This window comes from Augochlora pura, chromosome 3 (assembly GCF_028453695.1).
Source record: "Augochlora pura isolate Apur16 chromosome 3, APUR_v2.2.1, whole genome shotgun sequence".
Classification (NCBI taxonomy): domain Eukaryota; kingdom Metazoa; phylum Arthropoda; class Insecta; order Hymenoptera; family Halictidae; genus Augochlora; species Augochlora pura.
In genome coordinates, this window is record NC_135774.1 from 12,442,746 (window position 1) to 12,454,997 (window position 12,252).

A 12,252-nucleotide genomic window follows, 5' to 3' on the forward strand; every position below is an offset into this window, starting at 1 on the left:
GCCACTGTGCTCGTCGCTAATCAAAGGGGGTGCTTTATTTTAATCTATTATCAAGGTTGCGATGATCTTTGACTTTGCATAAACTATCTCGAACACTGCAATTTTGATGCGTTGAAATTTTTCTGCAACCATTATGTTCATCGTCTGACTGCATCTAAATAGCTTAGAACATTGGTTGTACATTGATTGTCTCAACATAATCTATATAAATCACTGTTTAAATATCGGAATTTTTAAGCGATATTAGACTGTGATATTTTTCTTGACTTTATAGAAACATTATCGAACATTCTTTGTCTAGACTGTAACCAAGTGTAACATGTAATTTATACCTTTCATTAATATTAATGATTTATAGGAACGTCGTCGAATATTCCTTGCATCCTCAAAATAATATTTAATTGCAAATCAAATTTCAATAGCACTTGATCAAGAATTTAGACCATCTGCTACAAAAATTTGACGCAACGAAGAAGAGAGATAAGGGTACGCGACAATCTCGATAGCTAAGGGTTGAAGCCACCCTGTCAAGAAGATCGACGACGCTGCATCGATATCGAATAAAATTCGAGAGCCGTCCGTGGCTCGAAGATAGCATCGGCTGACTACCGAGGGCCCGAACAAAAATAATGACGGTGCTGTCTCCGGCGATCGTGAAAGACCGAAAACCCGTTGGCCTATCTCCGTCGAATAATCCTCGGCTCACTACCAGAATTCGTTGCCGTCTCGGGCCACAGTTACTAGCCCAAGTCCCTATAATTCTCGGTGGGTTTCTCGGGATTATTGTGCGTCGTAATATTGTAGCGAATCCGGCGTAGTGCTCACGGCTGTAGGGGTCTCTCACCATCTACCTGGCGTCGAAGGAAGATGGCATTATGGCCGCCGTAAAGCACTAAAACAGCCCGATAGTTGGTGTAGGGCCCGCGGGGGAACCGCGCCTCGGTAAGTGGACATTAGCGGCCGCATTGTGAATCGGACCGCAGCGTCCGCCTAAAACTCGCTAGAGCCACGTTGCTGCACAAAGAAAGCGCCGTGTGCTGGTTCGGTTTTCGTTTGCGCCCCCCCCCCCCCCCCTCCTCCCCCCCCATCGCCCCACCCCGGCGGGCCCCGGCGACGGGGGCCCCTCTCCGTTCCCGCCTCTAAGCGCGGTGTGACGCACACTCGCGACTGTTGCGTGTAGACGACGGGTCCCGTCGCGCCGCGCCGCGCCGGTCCCCGCGCGCGCGCTTAGAGAGGAGGAAGCCGTGTTTTACGCTTCGTGGATATTTTCGGGCCTTGTGGCCCGCTGGCGCGGCCGATGGTGGGGGCCACTCGGACTCCGGCGCACAACGCTATTGGTTACTCGGATTGCGTTACCGCGGCTTCGACGACGGCCGAAGGCACGAGAGGAATTCATCGCGGGTACATCGGGTGGAACGGTGATCCAACGTGAGGAAGGTTAGATACAGGGATCCGGCACTCCGTTCACGTGCTCAGGTGCACCTACTTTGTAACTACCAGACGCTGGAAGACCGCGTTTAACGACGGCCAAAAGCCTGACGAAATTCTCTGGCAATGACAAACGACCGAGCACGGTGATACCTTCCTCCGAAAAGTCGAAACGATTTATGATTTCCTACGATTTTTATCGAAATCATTACCCTTTGTTCGCCACGCTGCTTTTAAATACATTATTAAATACTATCGGCAGCAATTGTGTAATTATAATATAATATTTAATATAAAAATCCATCACCTTGTTCGACACTGTCAATCAACACTATTTGTCACTTCAAACTTGGATATTTTAAAAATGAGAAAAAGCGAATAAAATTTCAATATTATATTTAAAAATTGAATATTATAACTGACAACTTCATAATATATAATTGAATAGAAAAGAATTTAATAAAACTCTGCAGCATTCATCTCGACGTCTGCGACATGATGCATATCGACAGCGTCCACAATTAAATTTTTCTGTCTGGCTATTTCCAATAATAGAACAAATGATTCCGCGTAGAATTAATTCGCAGTCCGTCGGTGCAAATATTGAACGCGATAGGGGAATTATAACGATCGATCGATTTTATTGGGAATATAATCGAGTTCTATCCGCGAATAATTTCTACTGTTAATAACCGTGGAATAGCGTGAACGCTTCTTTCGGAATTAATTAACAATTCAATAAAGCGACGATAGACCATTGTAATTAATATCGGGAACAAAGTATAAACGAACGATCCACAGAGTTTCCGCTCGAATTGATCGAGCACCGTTCCGTATTACAATTTTTCTCGTCGGTCAGCTAGCATCGGTTCCCCCCTCGTCGCAAGAATGGGGCGATCGTTCCCGGTACAATCATAGCTAGCATAACTTGTCGTCCCTCGTCAAAGGCTCGGTTATCTCGAATCGAAGATGCAAAATCAGCCCCACGTGATCTGTACTTCCGACCGCGTGACCGGCTACGGCCGCGTTATTTCAAGAGATTTCGAGATTTACAACAATGGGCTACGACTGGACCCTTCGTGCCCGGCCGGGCTTAACTTTCCGACAGATTTAAGAAAAATCGGCAGGTCGATTTTTCTTGGCTTTTGAACGGAGAGGGGTGGGGAGTGACAATGGACTCGCCACCCACATTTGCATCCGCGAGGTGATCTGCTCGTTTGTTGGAAGGGTCAAGCCAGAAGTGCACTTGCCAACAAGACAGAAACGGACCCGGGCAACCCTGCGAAGGGTTTCCAGTCGTTTGCGTGCACCCGTAGGGACGGCCGATCGTTAGGTTAGGTTAGGGTCATCCCGACCTGTACACCTCGTTCAGAAATAAATGCTCCCCGGGTGGAGGACCCTCAAAGGAGTTTCACCTGACCCTCTTCAGGCTGCACAGAGGATGGCGTACACCTCGCGTTCACGGTATAGTTTTAACTTTTGTCCCACGGTGAAAAGGGCCACCCCGTCCCTTCGCGGTAAGTTATGTTTGTTCTCCCACGGCGGACCGTCTTCCACTCTCGGGGTGACTCCTCTAATCGGAACGATCTCGTAAAAGATTTCGCAAAATGTGGTGCACGAGAGATCCTGCGCACCTTTCGGAACAAATTGGAACACCTGAATCAGCCGTTTCTATTGTTCTCTGCTGCGGGGAATTGATTAATGACGATCTTCCGTTATCCCGTTGGATTTTCTTCCACCTTAAGCAGGAACGCAAATGCGATTTCAGAAATGACCAGGCTAATCCTGGGCTACCCTAAGTGGGGCTTAACATGTACGTTAGGGGTTATGTATTTAAGACAATTTTACTTATTTAGTTTCTTTCGTTTTCAACGTAGGGCAAGATTTAAGGAGATCTATTTTATCTAAGTTTAAAAAGAGGGAAGATTTAAGTAATATTTTGTGTTTGTCTTTACGTTTCGAGTCTAATGATTTCTATAGATGCTAGAAAATAACCTACGACGATCTGTGTAAGGAGATTTATTTAAAAAATTCTTTTGTTATTTTAGTAAAGAAATATCCAAATTTATCGAGCTTAAAAAGATAGATAAATCAAGAAACTTTTTATTTTACAGAAGTCTGAGTACCAAAAATCGAAAAACGAGTCTTGTACCGCGAAGACTCTTAAACATTATACAGGGTGTCTTAAAAGTCACTCGCAATCAGAAAATTAGGGGTAGTTGAGGTCATTTGAAGAAACTTTTCCCATTAAAAAAATTTTCTTTTCTCGCCTTTCATTGGTCAATATGTTTCGTTAATAACTCATTATTAACTATACCTCGGAGAAAATTTTTATGAAGGAAAAAGTTGCTTGAAATGATCTCAGTAATAACTTGTTATGTGTGAATGTAATTCAATCCTCTATAGCCTAAATAAAATTCTGATTTCTTGTCATTAATATTGAAACATTTAAGAAAATGTAGATACACGATAAATATAAATTGTTTTTTATCTTTATAGAAATTATTACAATATAGCTATGGTATGAACAGGGATTCTTCAGTCCTCTGTCATCTATTGTTCGTCAATTCAACTCCCAAAAACTTTTAAATTCTCGTGGACAGCAATGTTAACAGCGAAGGCATAGCGAAGGGGGCAAGAAGCGGCCAGAACGGTGGCCGTCCCCTAATCCAACGTGTCCAGTACGTGGTCGAACGCTTCTGCCAAATGCCTAGAGAAAGGTGACCCAGAAACGATCGATAATCGGAGTGGGTTCCCGGTATATACGTTTGAAATTCAATAGGCGTGCGCGGGTTAGGCGGCCGTCACGGAACAGGTTTCCCGTGGATCTGGCCAAAAGTAAGTGACTATTAACGGTAGAACGGCTGTGTACAAAACTTATCATCCCCGGGCTTAATGGCCGGCCGATCTCTCTCCCGGCCGGGGCTCGGCCGTGCCGATAATAAAATACCAATGAGCCCAAGACCTGTTTCCACGTCGCCCTCGCTCTCCCAGACGTTAATCCGTCGAGCGTACGTAGGTGGGCGCACGCACCACGCGGCCGTGGTACCTGTCAAAAACTGGCGCTGCAACAATGCCCGGAGGAGCCCCTTGGCAGAAGTTAACCGCAGCGCAGCAGGGCTGCAAGGGCCAGTTCGCCAGCGCGGGACCGCCTTTTGCGTATCGCGAGAGAAATAAGTCACCCACCGGCGTAGCACCTGCCGAATCACCAGATTCACTTTCCTCAAACCCCGTCAAACATTGGGTTCACTTGCCGGAACTCGACTTAGGAGGCAACTGTCTAAATATAGTGATTAAAACTTTTGGAATATTTTTTCTGTAATTTCTAAATTTTGGTTTGAGTTTGCACAAATGTCCTCAAACCTTTGACTTCATCTGCGATGTCTCAGCAGAAGGCAACTCTTTTATTATACTATTGAAAATATTCATATTATTAAGCTCTCAAACTTCTTTCAACGATCACGAAAATTCTATTTTAAGTTTGTACAAATATCCTCAAACATTACTTGCATAATAGATGGTTGTATAGTCAACTTGGCTAAAGATTTTAAATTGAACTTTTTAGCTGAATGTTACTAGATCGACTAGGAAATTTATCTTCCGATTTTGCACAAAGATCTGCAAACATTTTTAGTATACTTTGGGTTTGTACTTTGATATTGTTGATATTGTTAGCAGTGGGGGCTATAGACTATAAGCAAGTGTTTAGATCAAATAGATTGTGCAATCTAGTGATGCTATAGCTTTGATATTCTTGATTGGTTTGCACAAACATTTTCAAACATTCACCTCTAGTATTGTATCAACTCTAATATTTTTAACACTGAATATTTGGACAGAGATAATTCTTTTATTCTTTATAGAGAACAATCGGCATTGCATATTAATATGTTTGAATATAGAAGTGAGTGTTCGAAATATCTTGTTCAATTATAGTTAATATTTTTTTACATAAAGACCTCCATTTCGTTACTGATTTCCTGTCCACATTTTTAAATACAATATCAAACATCATTTACAAAACTGTTATTACAAAAACCATACTAGCTTTAAAACAAGTTGCAATTAGTCAATTGTAAAGACCGCGGATTAAATCGTCCACCTGGTACATGCATATTTGCAGAACCAGCAAAGAGAAAATGGGGAAACTTGCGAAACCAGAAAATTAATGGCACGAAGACGGGCGGACGATGCCCGTCGAATCAGATCTGCGGAACGCCAAAAAATGAGGGTTCCACGCCATTGCTTGAGCAGGTCAACGCTGCCGTAAGGATCTCGGTGAGGACAAAGAGATCCTTTCCCTGGCTTGATCCTTCCTCCCGCGTCAGGAGGCTTCCCCCCTCGCTGCTCTAACCCCTGCACAGCCGTCATTGCACTAATGCAAGCGCGGCCCGTGCAACCCCGCTGCAACGAAAGTTCGGCAGCTGTCGAACGCATAAGGAGCGCTGCGGTTCGTACGTCAGCGGGACATAATTGCCGGGCGCGAACATCCGCGAATCTTGACTGTCATCATTGTTAACAGCGCACAGAGAAAGAGAGACAGAGAGAGAGGAAGAGAGAGAGAGAGAAAGAAATTGGGTGGAACCCGTGGGCCCGTCGCTGAAAACGAGAGCGAGACGCGGTGCGGAATTTACACTTGAAAGGTCGAAATTAACGCTTTCTTTTGCGGCCGTTTAGGGGCCTCGTTAGTACCATTGTCGTGGGTCGCGGTCCCTTCTACGAAAAGAATTAAAGCCGGTGGCATTATTCGGCCGTGTTTCCTTTTGCGTGCGCAGCCCGTGTTATTTTGCGGTTCGGCTCGGTTTCGACGCTCGGTGCCAATCCGTAGTGCATCTGAGTGAGTGCATCCCGCAGTCGGTGAGTCGCGCGTTGCCATTGGCCTGGCCCTAGCAGCGCAAACCTTGAACGTTACTATGAATTTTGTGCAAAGGATATTATCTTCGGTCGAGCGACAATATTCTGAACACCGTTGCAGCAAAGAGAAATTGTGCGTGAGGCTAGATAATTATGTGCAGTATGCATTTTTCCTCTAGACGAGGAGACTAGGTTACTTTAATTTTTGCATGTATTGTATTTAAAGAAAATCATTGCTGAGATCGTTGTATCACTCAAAGGGTTGCATAGAATTTTTATTTGAAGCTATGGTCATATCATTTGTCCTCTGTTCAGACTTTTTTAAATTAGTATACAATGGCGTCAATAATTATAGACGCAAAGTAACTTTTAGATTTATAGTAATACTTTAACAAATAATAAAATATCTCATTTATATATATTTATATAATAGACGAATATTATATTATGTTAAGTTTTCATTCTTTCCTCATTTTCTTTATTTAAATAGCAAAAAGATTAAATTAAATTAAAAATGCCAAAATATTATCCTCGGTTAATTAAAATAGAAAAAGGGTTTCAACAGCTTGCAATGGACACAGAAAATTTCTATTTTGCGTAAAAATTAACAATCTTGAAATTGGTAAAAATGTAAAAGTTGCTTCGAGTTTATAATTGTGCACGTCGTTATGGAAGTTCGATTGTTGCTAGAGACAAGACGACGGAAACGTCGCGAACGGTGAGAAGTCGGTGGAAGCGTCCAAGTGTTGTGCAATACAGAGGATCATCGTAGGCTTGTCCCGTGCGAAAGCGTCGAGTCTCGTGAATTGGATCTACTTACGACGATCGTCGATCTCGGAGGCACGCACAGATTGACTAATTGCAGTTCATCGCGACCCTCGTGCAGCGTGGCCCTTCCGTTCGACCTTTCCTGAAAGTCCATTAATTCCTTAATGTCGGGACTATACCCCGTGAGTCAATCGTTGTGATGGGATTAATAGAGAGTGTCGAGGTTTGAAGATGCAGCTGGAAGATTACAGATAAGATTGTGCCATCGATCATTTCACGGTGCTGGAACAAGTGGGAGCACTGCCCCTGGCAGAAATATTTAATAAAATACCGTACGCTCTGATAGAACGAAGTTGGAGTTTCCTGAAATCGTATTAACAATAATCCTTCATATCTGTGAGAAGTACAAGTCTCTCAAAGATAAAATAAAGAACCTAAATAATAATACAAGACCTAATTGAATTTAATAAGGAAATTAGATTGGTCGATCGAATAATATACTCTAGTCTTCCGGACACTATAATATTGCTACCAACTAGATTTTGGATAAAATAGATTTTTGAAATAATAAATAGAGTTACAAATATTTATACTACAATATTTGGCAAATAAACTGGTTTTAAAATAGTCGAAATATTCATTTGCCAAATTCTCTCACATCGATACGTGAAAATATTTTATATATTTAAGTCTATTCACTATTTCAAAAATCCGTCTATTTTATTACAAGAAACCGTAAATAGTAAAAGATTCATAAATAATTGCACAGCAAGAGGAAGCAAGGCTTGTCCGCAGCAGAATTGCCTCGAAACTTGAGAAACTCGTGAAGTACACAGAAACTCGCGCAGAAGTGTTCCGAAGTAACTAATCCCGCTTAACACTTCAAGCTAAAAGCAGAAATATTCCTCGCGCACCGCTCCAGATTCCGAGAAACAGATCTCCCCGAAGAATCTTAATAATGCGCGCCCGGCTAATGATGATTACAAATAAAAGTGCACGCCCACCGGTCCCGTGGGGATCCGCCGCCATGAATTTCAAACGATCCACCACCGGGTTGCCACGGTGTGTATTTCTTTTCACGGTACGGACCCACCGAGAATTTCGAAAGTTCATCTTCCTGTTCGCGGGCCAGCCACGGGACAACGAACAAAGCACGAAAAAAAAAAAGGGCGAACTTTCGCGCACAAGCTCTCGTCATTCCCTTGACAATTCGTGACGCAGCGGGTGGAGAAAGAGAGACGGAGGCAGAGTAAAAAAGGGGGAGAGAGAGAGAGAGAAAGAGGGAGGGAGGGAGAGATAGAAATAGGGAGATAGAGAGAGAGGGGGGGCGGAGGGAGAGGGGGAGGAAGATTTAGGGAAGGTACTTGCGGATTCCCGAACAGTTGGTACTAATGATCCAACCTGGCGAGGTACATCAACGGTATCCGGTGTCGTGTAACTCGCTAAGTGAAAATACGCGTAGATCCTCCGGAGATACAAGATCAGCCTCGCCTGCCGGCTTTCTGCCAGAGCCTAGGCCCACCGGGAAACAATAAAAGCAGTAACTGGCGCGGACATAATCCTGCAGGACCCGTAGCCTGCGGGGACTGTCATAATGCACCAATACCGTGAAAATACTCCCGCCTTCGTGTCTCCATTAGCCAACCAATACCAACGCTCGAACTGCCCTAATCGCTGCCAATGTATTATTTTATAACAATGACAAAAATTGATTTGTTCGAAGCTCTTATGATTTCTATTGTAATATATGTTTCGATAAAGAAGACATTTTTAATATGAGTAATTTTTAAATAAAAAGCATTAATTTTAACAATGTCATAAGCATGCAAATTAATATGAGGGATTTTTAGATGTATCAATAATAATATCATAATTGTGCATTCCAAAAATGATTTAAAAATTCCGAGAACAATGTATTAAAATTCTAGTGTACCTTCTTGAAGCACAAGCAACACGATGACACTAATTAACAATAATCTAATAATAATTAATTTTTAAAATTATCTCAAAATTATGTCTTCAACAGTTCTCCAGTAATGCAGAGAAATTTCTGAAAATAAAACCTTTTACCTATTTTTTCCAAACTGTTCAAAGTACAGTAATTTGGCTTGGGTCAAATGTGACTCGGCACCGTTCTTCGACCGCCCGTTTTCCAACTGTTCGAGGAAAACTTCGGATCAATCCAGTTTCTTCCGTTCAGGGACACGACCTTCGAGAGGAAGGCGTCGGCGCAGTATTTCGGGGGTGTGCAGCGTGTCTAATCCTAATACCAGGACCTCGGGTTGCGTATGGTCCTGGGACAAAGGGTCCGCGCGCTGGCATCCGTAGGATCTAGCCGCCATTTATTTCGAGAGACGACCAACCATTGCACGTTTCTCTTTATTTATTTACGATCGCCGCGTTTCGTAAATCGTGATGCTCCCACACCAGCCAGCAGGATCTTCGTTTATTTTAGATCCTCCGTTTTCCTCTCGCTCCTTTTTCCTACGGCCGTGTGTTGTAATTGCTGGCCAGAGTGTTTGATGAAGGCCGGTAATTCGTTTCGTTTCTAGCAGGAAGAATTCGCATGTCATCCTTTCCGCATCACTGACTGAGTTGTGGGGGAGTCCTTTGAAGGACTCTTTCTGCTTGACGTTGATTTCGCTCGTCTCTCGAATCTGTTCGCGTTTCGAGACTGGTCAGCTTTTGACTTTGGCTGTCTTTTAGATTTGATGATCTTTCGACTTTGTTCATTCCTTGACTTTGTTCATTCTTTGACTTTGTTTATCTTGTAACTTTGTTCATCCTTTGACTTCGTTTATTTTTGACTTTATCCATCCTTTGAGTTTATTCATCTTCTAACTTTATTCATCCTTTGATTTTATTCATCCTATGACTTTATTCATCCTTTGATTTTATTCATCCTTTGACTTTATTCATCCTTTGATTTTGTTTTCATTTATCCGTCAAGTAGTCTCATCTTCCAACTTTGTTCATCTTTCAACTCTTTTCATCGTTCATTATTTAACTTCGTTCATCCCTTAGTCTTTCGACATCTTTCGAATTCTTTTATTGTTCCACCTGGTCCACCTTTCTACTCCATCCTCTGACTTCGCTAATCTTTTAAATCTGCTTACGCATCGTCATTGTTCATTCCTTAACATTGTCCGTCTTTTGACTTCGCTGGATCTCGAGCTCCGGAAAATTTCATTCTTTTCCCCGACGCCGTTGCTGTAGTTTCCCAGAGATTATGCCATCGACACGCTCGGAACGAACCGGGGAACAGCGAAAGGGAGAATAGGCCGAGAGAAAAAGAGCGCGGAGCGGGGGTGTAGAACGGAAAAAGATAGAGGGACGAGCAGAGCAAGTGAGAATATATACCTGCTGGTGGATATTAAAGCGAACATCATACCCTCGTCACTTTTACTGGCCCCTCTATCTGTCCTCTTCCCTCTCGTTCTTCTTGCCTCCAGACGGCTCTCCCTTCGTTCTTCTCTCTCTCTCTTTCTCTCTCTTATTCCTCTCCCCCTCTCCTTCTGTTGTTCGCTCTTACTGTATCCAGCAAGTTAAACACATCGAAAAGAGGATGCTGCGTGCCGCACAACTGCAAAGTCAAATCCAACCTTCTGGCCCCCACCAAGAGGCGACCCAACCTAAGCCGGGGCTCCCCCGTGCACTTATGCTGCATTCCAGGCTTAGACGGCCGGTCCTACTCTCCATTTTCATCGTTCTCGCTTTAGAGGCCCGTCGTTAGCCCTAAAAGCAACCCGTGCCCTCGAACATCCACGATTCTCTTCACCTGCTCCGCGTAACTGGCTTCGATCCACGATTATACCCTCCAATTAAATGTCACTCAGCGATCGAACTACCGGAGCCACTGACCGACACTTCTTTGTGGTAATTACTTTCACGAGAAAAAGCAGCCCTCGACCGAGCTGTCGCATATGTTGACCGCAAATTTGATAGTTGGTCAAGTTGCGACGACGAATTTACCATACTTTGTATCTCGTCGAGAAACTTTAATAATTTAAGTTGGAATAAAATTCTGTTCTTTTTTAGCGATCTTTAAATATTCTAATAAATAGGTACGTACTAAATACAGATTTTTTTCCAAGCAATTTCTTTTAAAATTATTCCAAAATGTCTGACAATTTTTAACACCTTACACAAAATCGTAATTAAAATACCAAGATGGATATATTCGTTATTCTAAACTAATTGCGCTGACCGTAATATTATCGCAGCGAAAAATTTGATTAGGATGTTAGGTTGTAATTACTGTAACTGTGAAGATAATGGCGCAGCAAAGGGTTACGTAGGCCGTATCCGGAGCCAGACGCTGGAACCAGGGAGCCGAGAAATTCGAAAAAGAAACGTCTCCCCCGGGGCGTGTTTTGCAACTAAATTTAGCGCTGGAGATCGACTTCCTGCTTGTTAGCTCATCCCTAGGCTTCGATATTTCATCGTGGTAAAAAGAGGTCGGTATTAATAACCGCGGAGGAAATAATATATTTCCAAAGGCCGCTTTGCATTATAATTACAGTCACACGGTGGATACGCTGGCCTGCAACATTTCGAAACCAGTTTCCCGGCGACCAGTCTCCAATTCGAGCTCTTGAAACTCAACACCCCGATCAAATAAAACACAGCGGAATATTTGTAATTGGAAACTTGTTTTGTTAATCCGGCCGCGACGGGGACGGTGCCCGCGCGACAACTGTAAATCTTCCTTAACCCTCTCTAACCTAATTTTTCGGATCGGAACGGAACGCGAGGCAATTTGCAGCAATAAGCGTTCGCGTTATTTTGTTTTGTATAAGTTGTCCGCCATGAAACACGCGTCGCTAAATATTACTATGATTCTTAACCCTTTAGACTCGAATTCAGAATTTACACTCTAAGGCATCACTAAGATAATAATTTTTATACTAATAAAGTTTTGATTTAAAAAATTCTTAACAGTAAAACTATTGGTATGAGTCACAAGAAACAATTTCATCTGTATAAAATACATTTTGTCACAGAAGATGGAAATACTATAAGCTAGAAAAATTATTTTAGATTTAGAGTTAAAATGGCTTCGAGTGCAAAGGGTTAAGAAAGGAACTAGACGTTGGTTTAATAGCCATGATTTTTAATTACTCGTTGAAGAGGCGAGATTACGTAAAAATCTTGCGTCGAGTCGTAAGAGCTCGCATTCAAATACGATTATGCTTTAGAATC

At 42.8% G+C, this 12,252-nt stretch overlaps 1 protein-coding gene across 8 annotated transcripts in view; it reads right to left on the minus strand.

Annotated features, from left to right (window-relative positions):
* Positions 1-12,252, minus strand: part of Ca-beta (Calcium channel protein beta subunit) — a 149,558-nt gene that overhangs the window by 79,744 nt on the left and 57,562 nt on the right. For 6 of the 8 annotated variants that reach the window (XR_013493769.1, XM_078177482.1, XM_078177477.1 and 3 more), the window contains exon 3: positions 7,103-7,192. The exons of the other annotated variants lie outside the window; for them this stretch is intronic. Coding sequence is in view for 5 of the 6 variants with exons in the window: in XM_078177482.1 (XP_078033608.1) it covers positions 7,103-7,192 (90 nt within the window). In the remaining variant the exon portion in view is untranslated. The remainder of the gene's footprint in view (positions 1-7,102; positions 7,193-12,252) is intronic. 8 annotated transcript variants of the gene reach the window in all.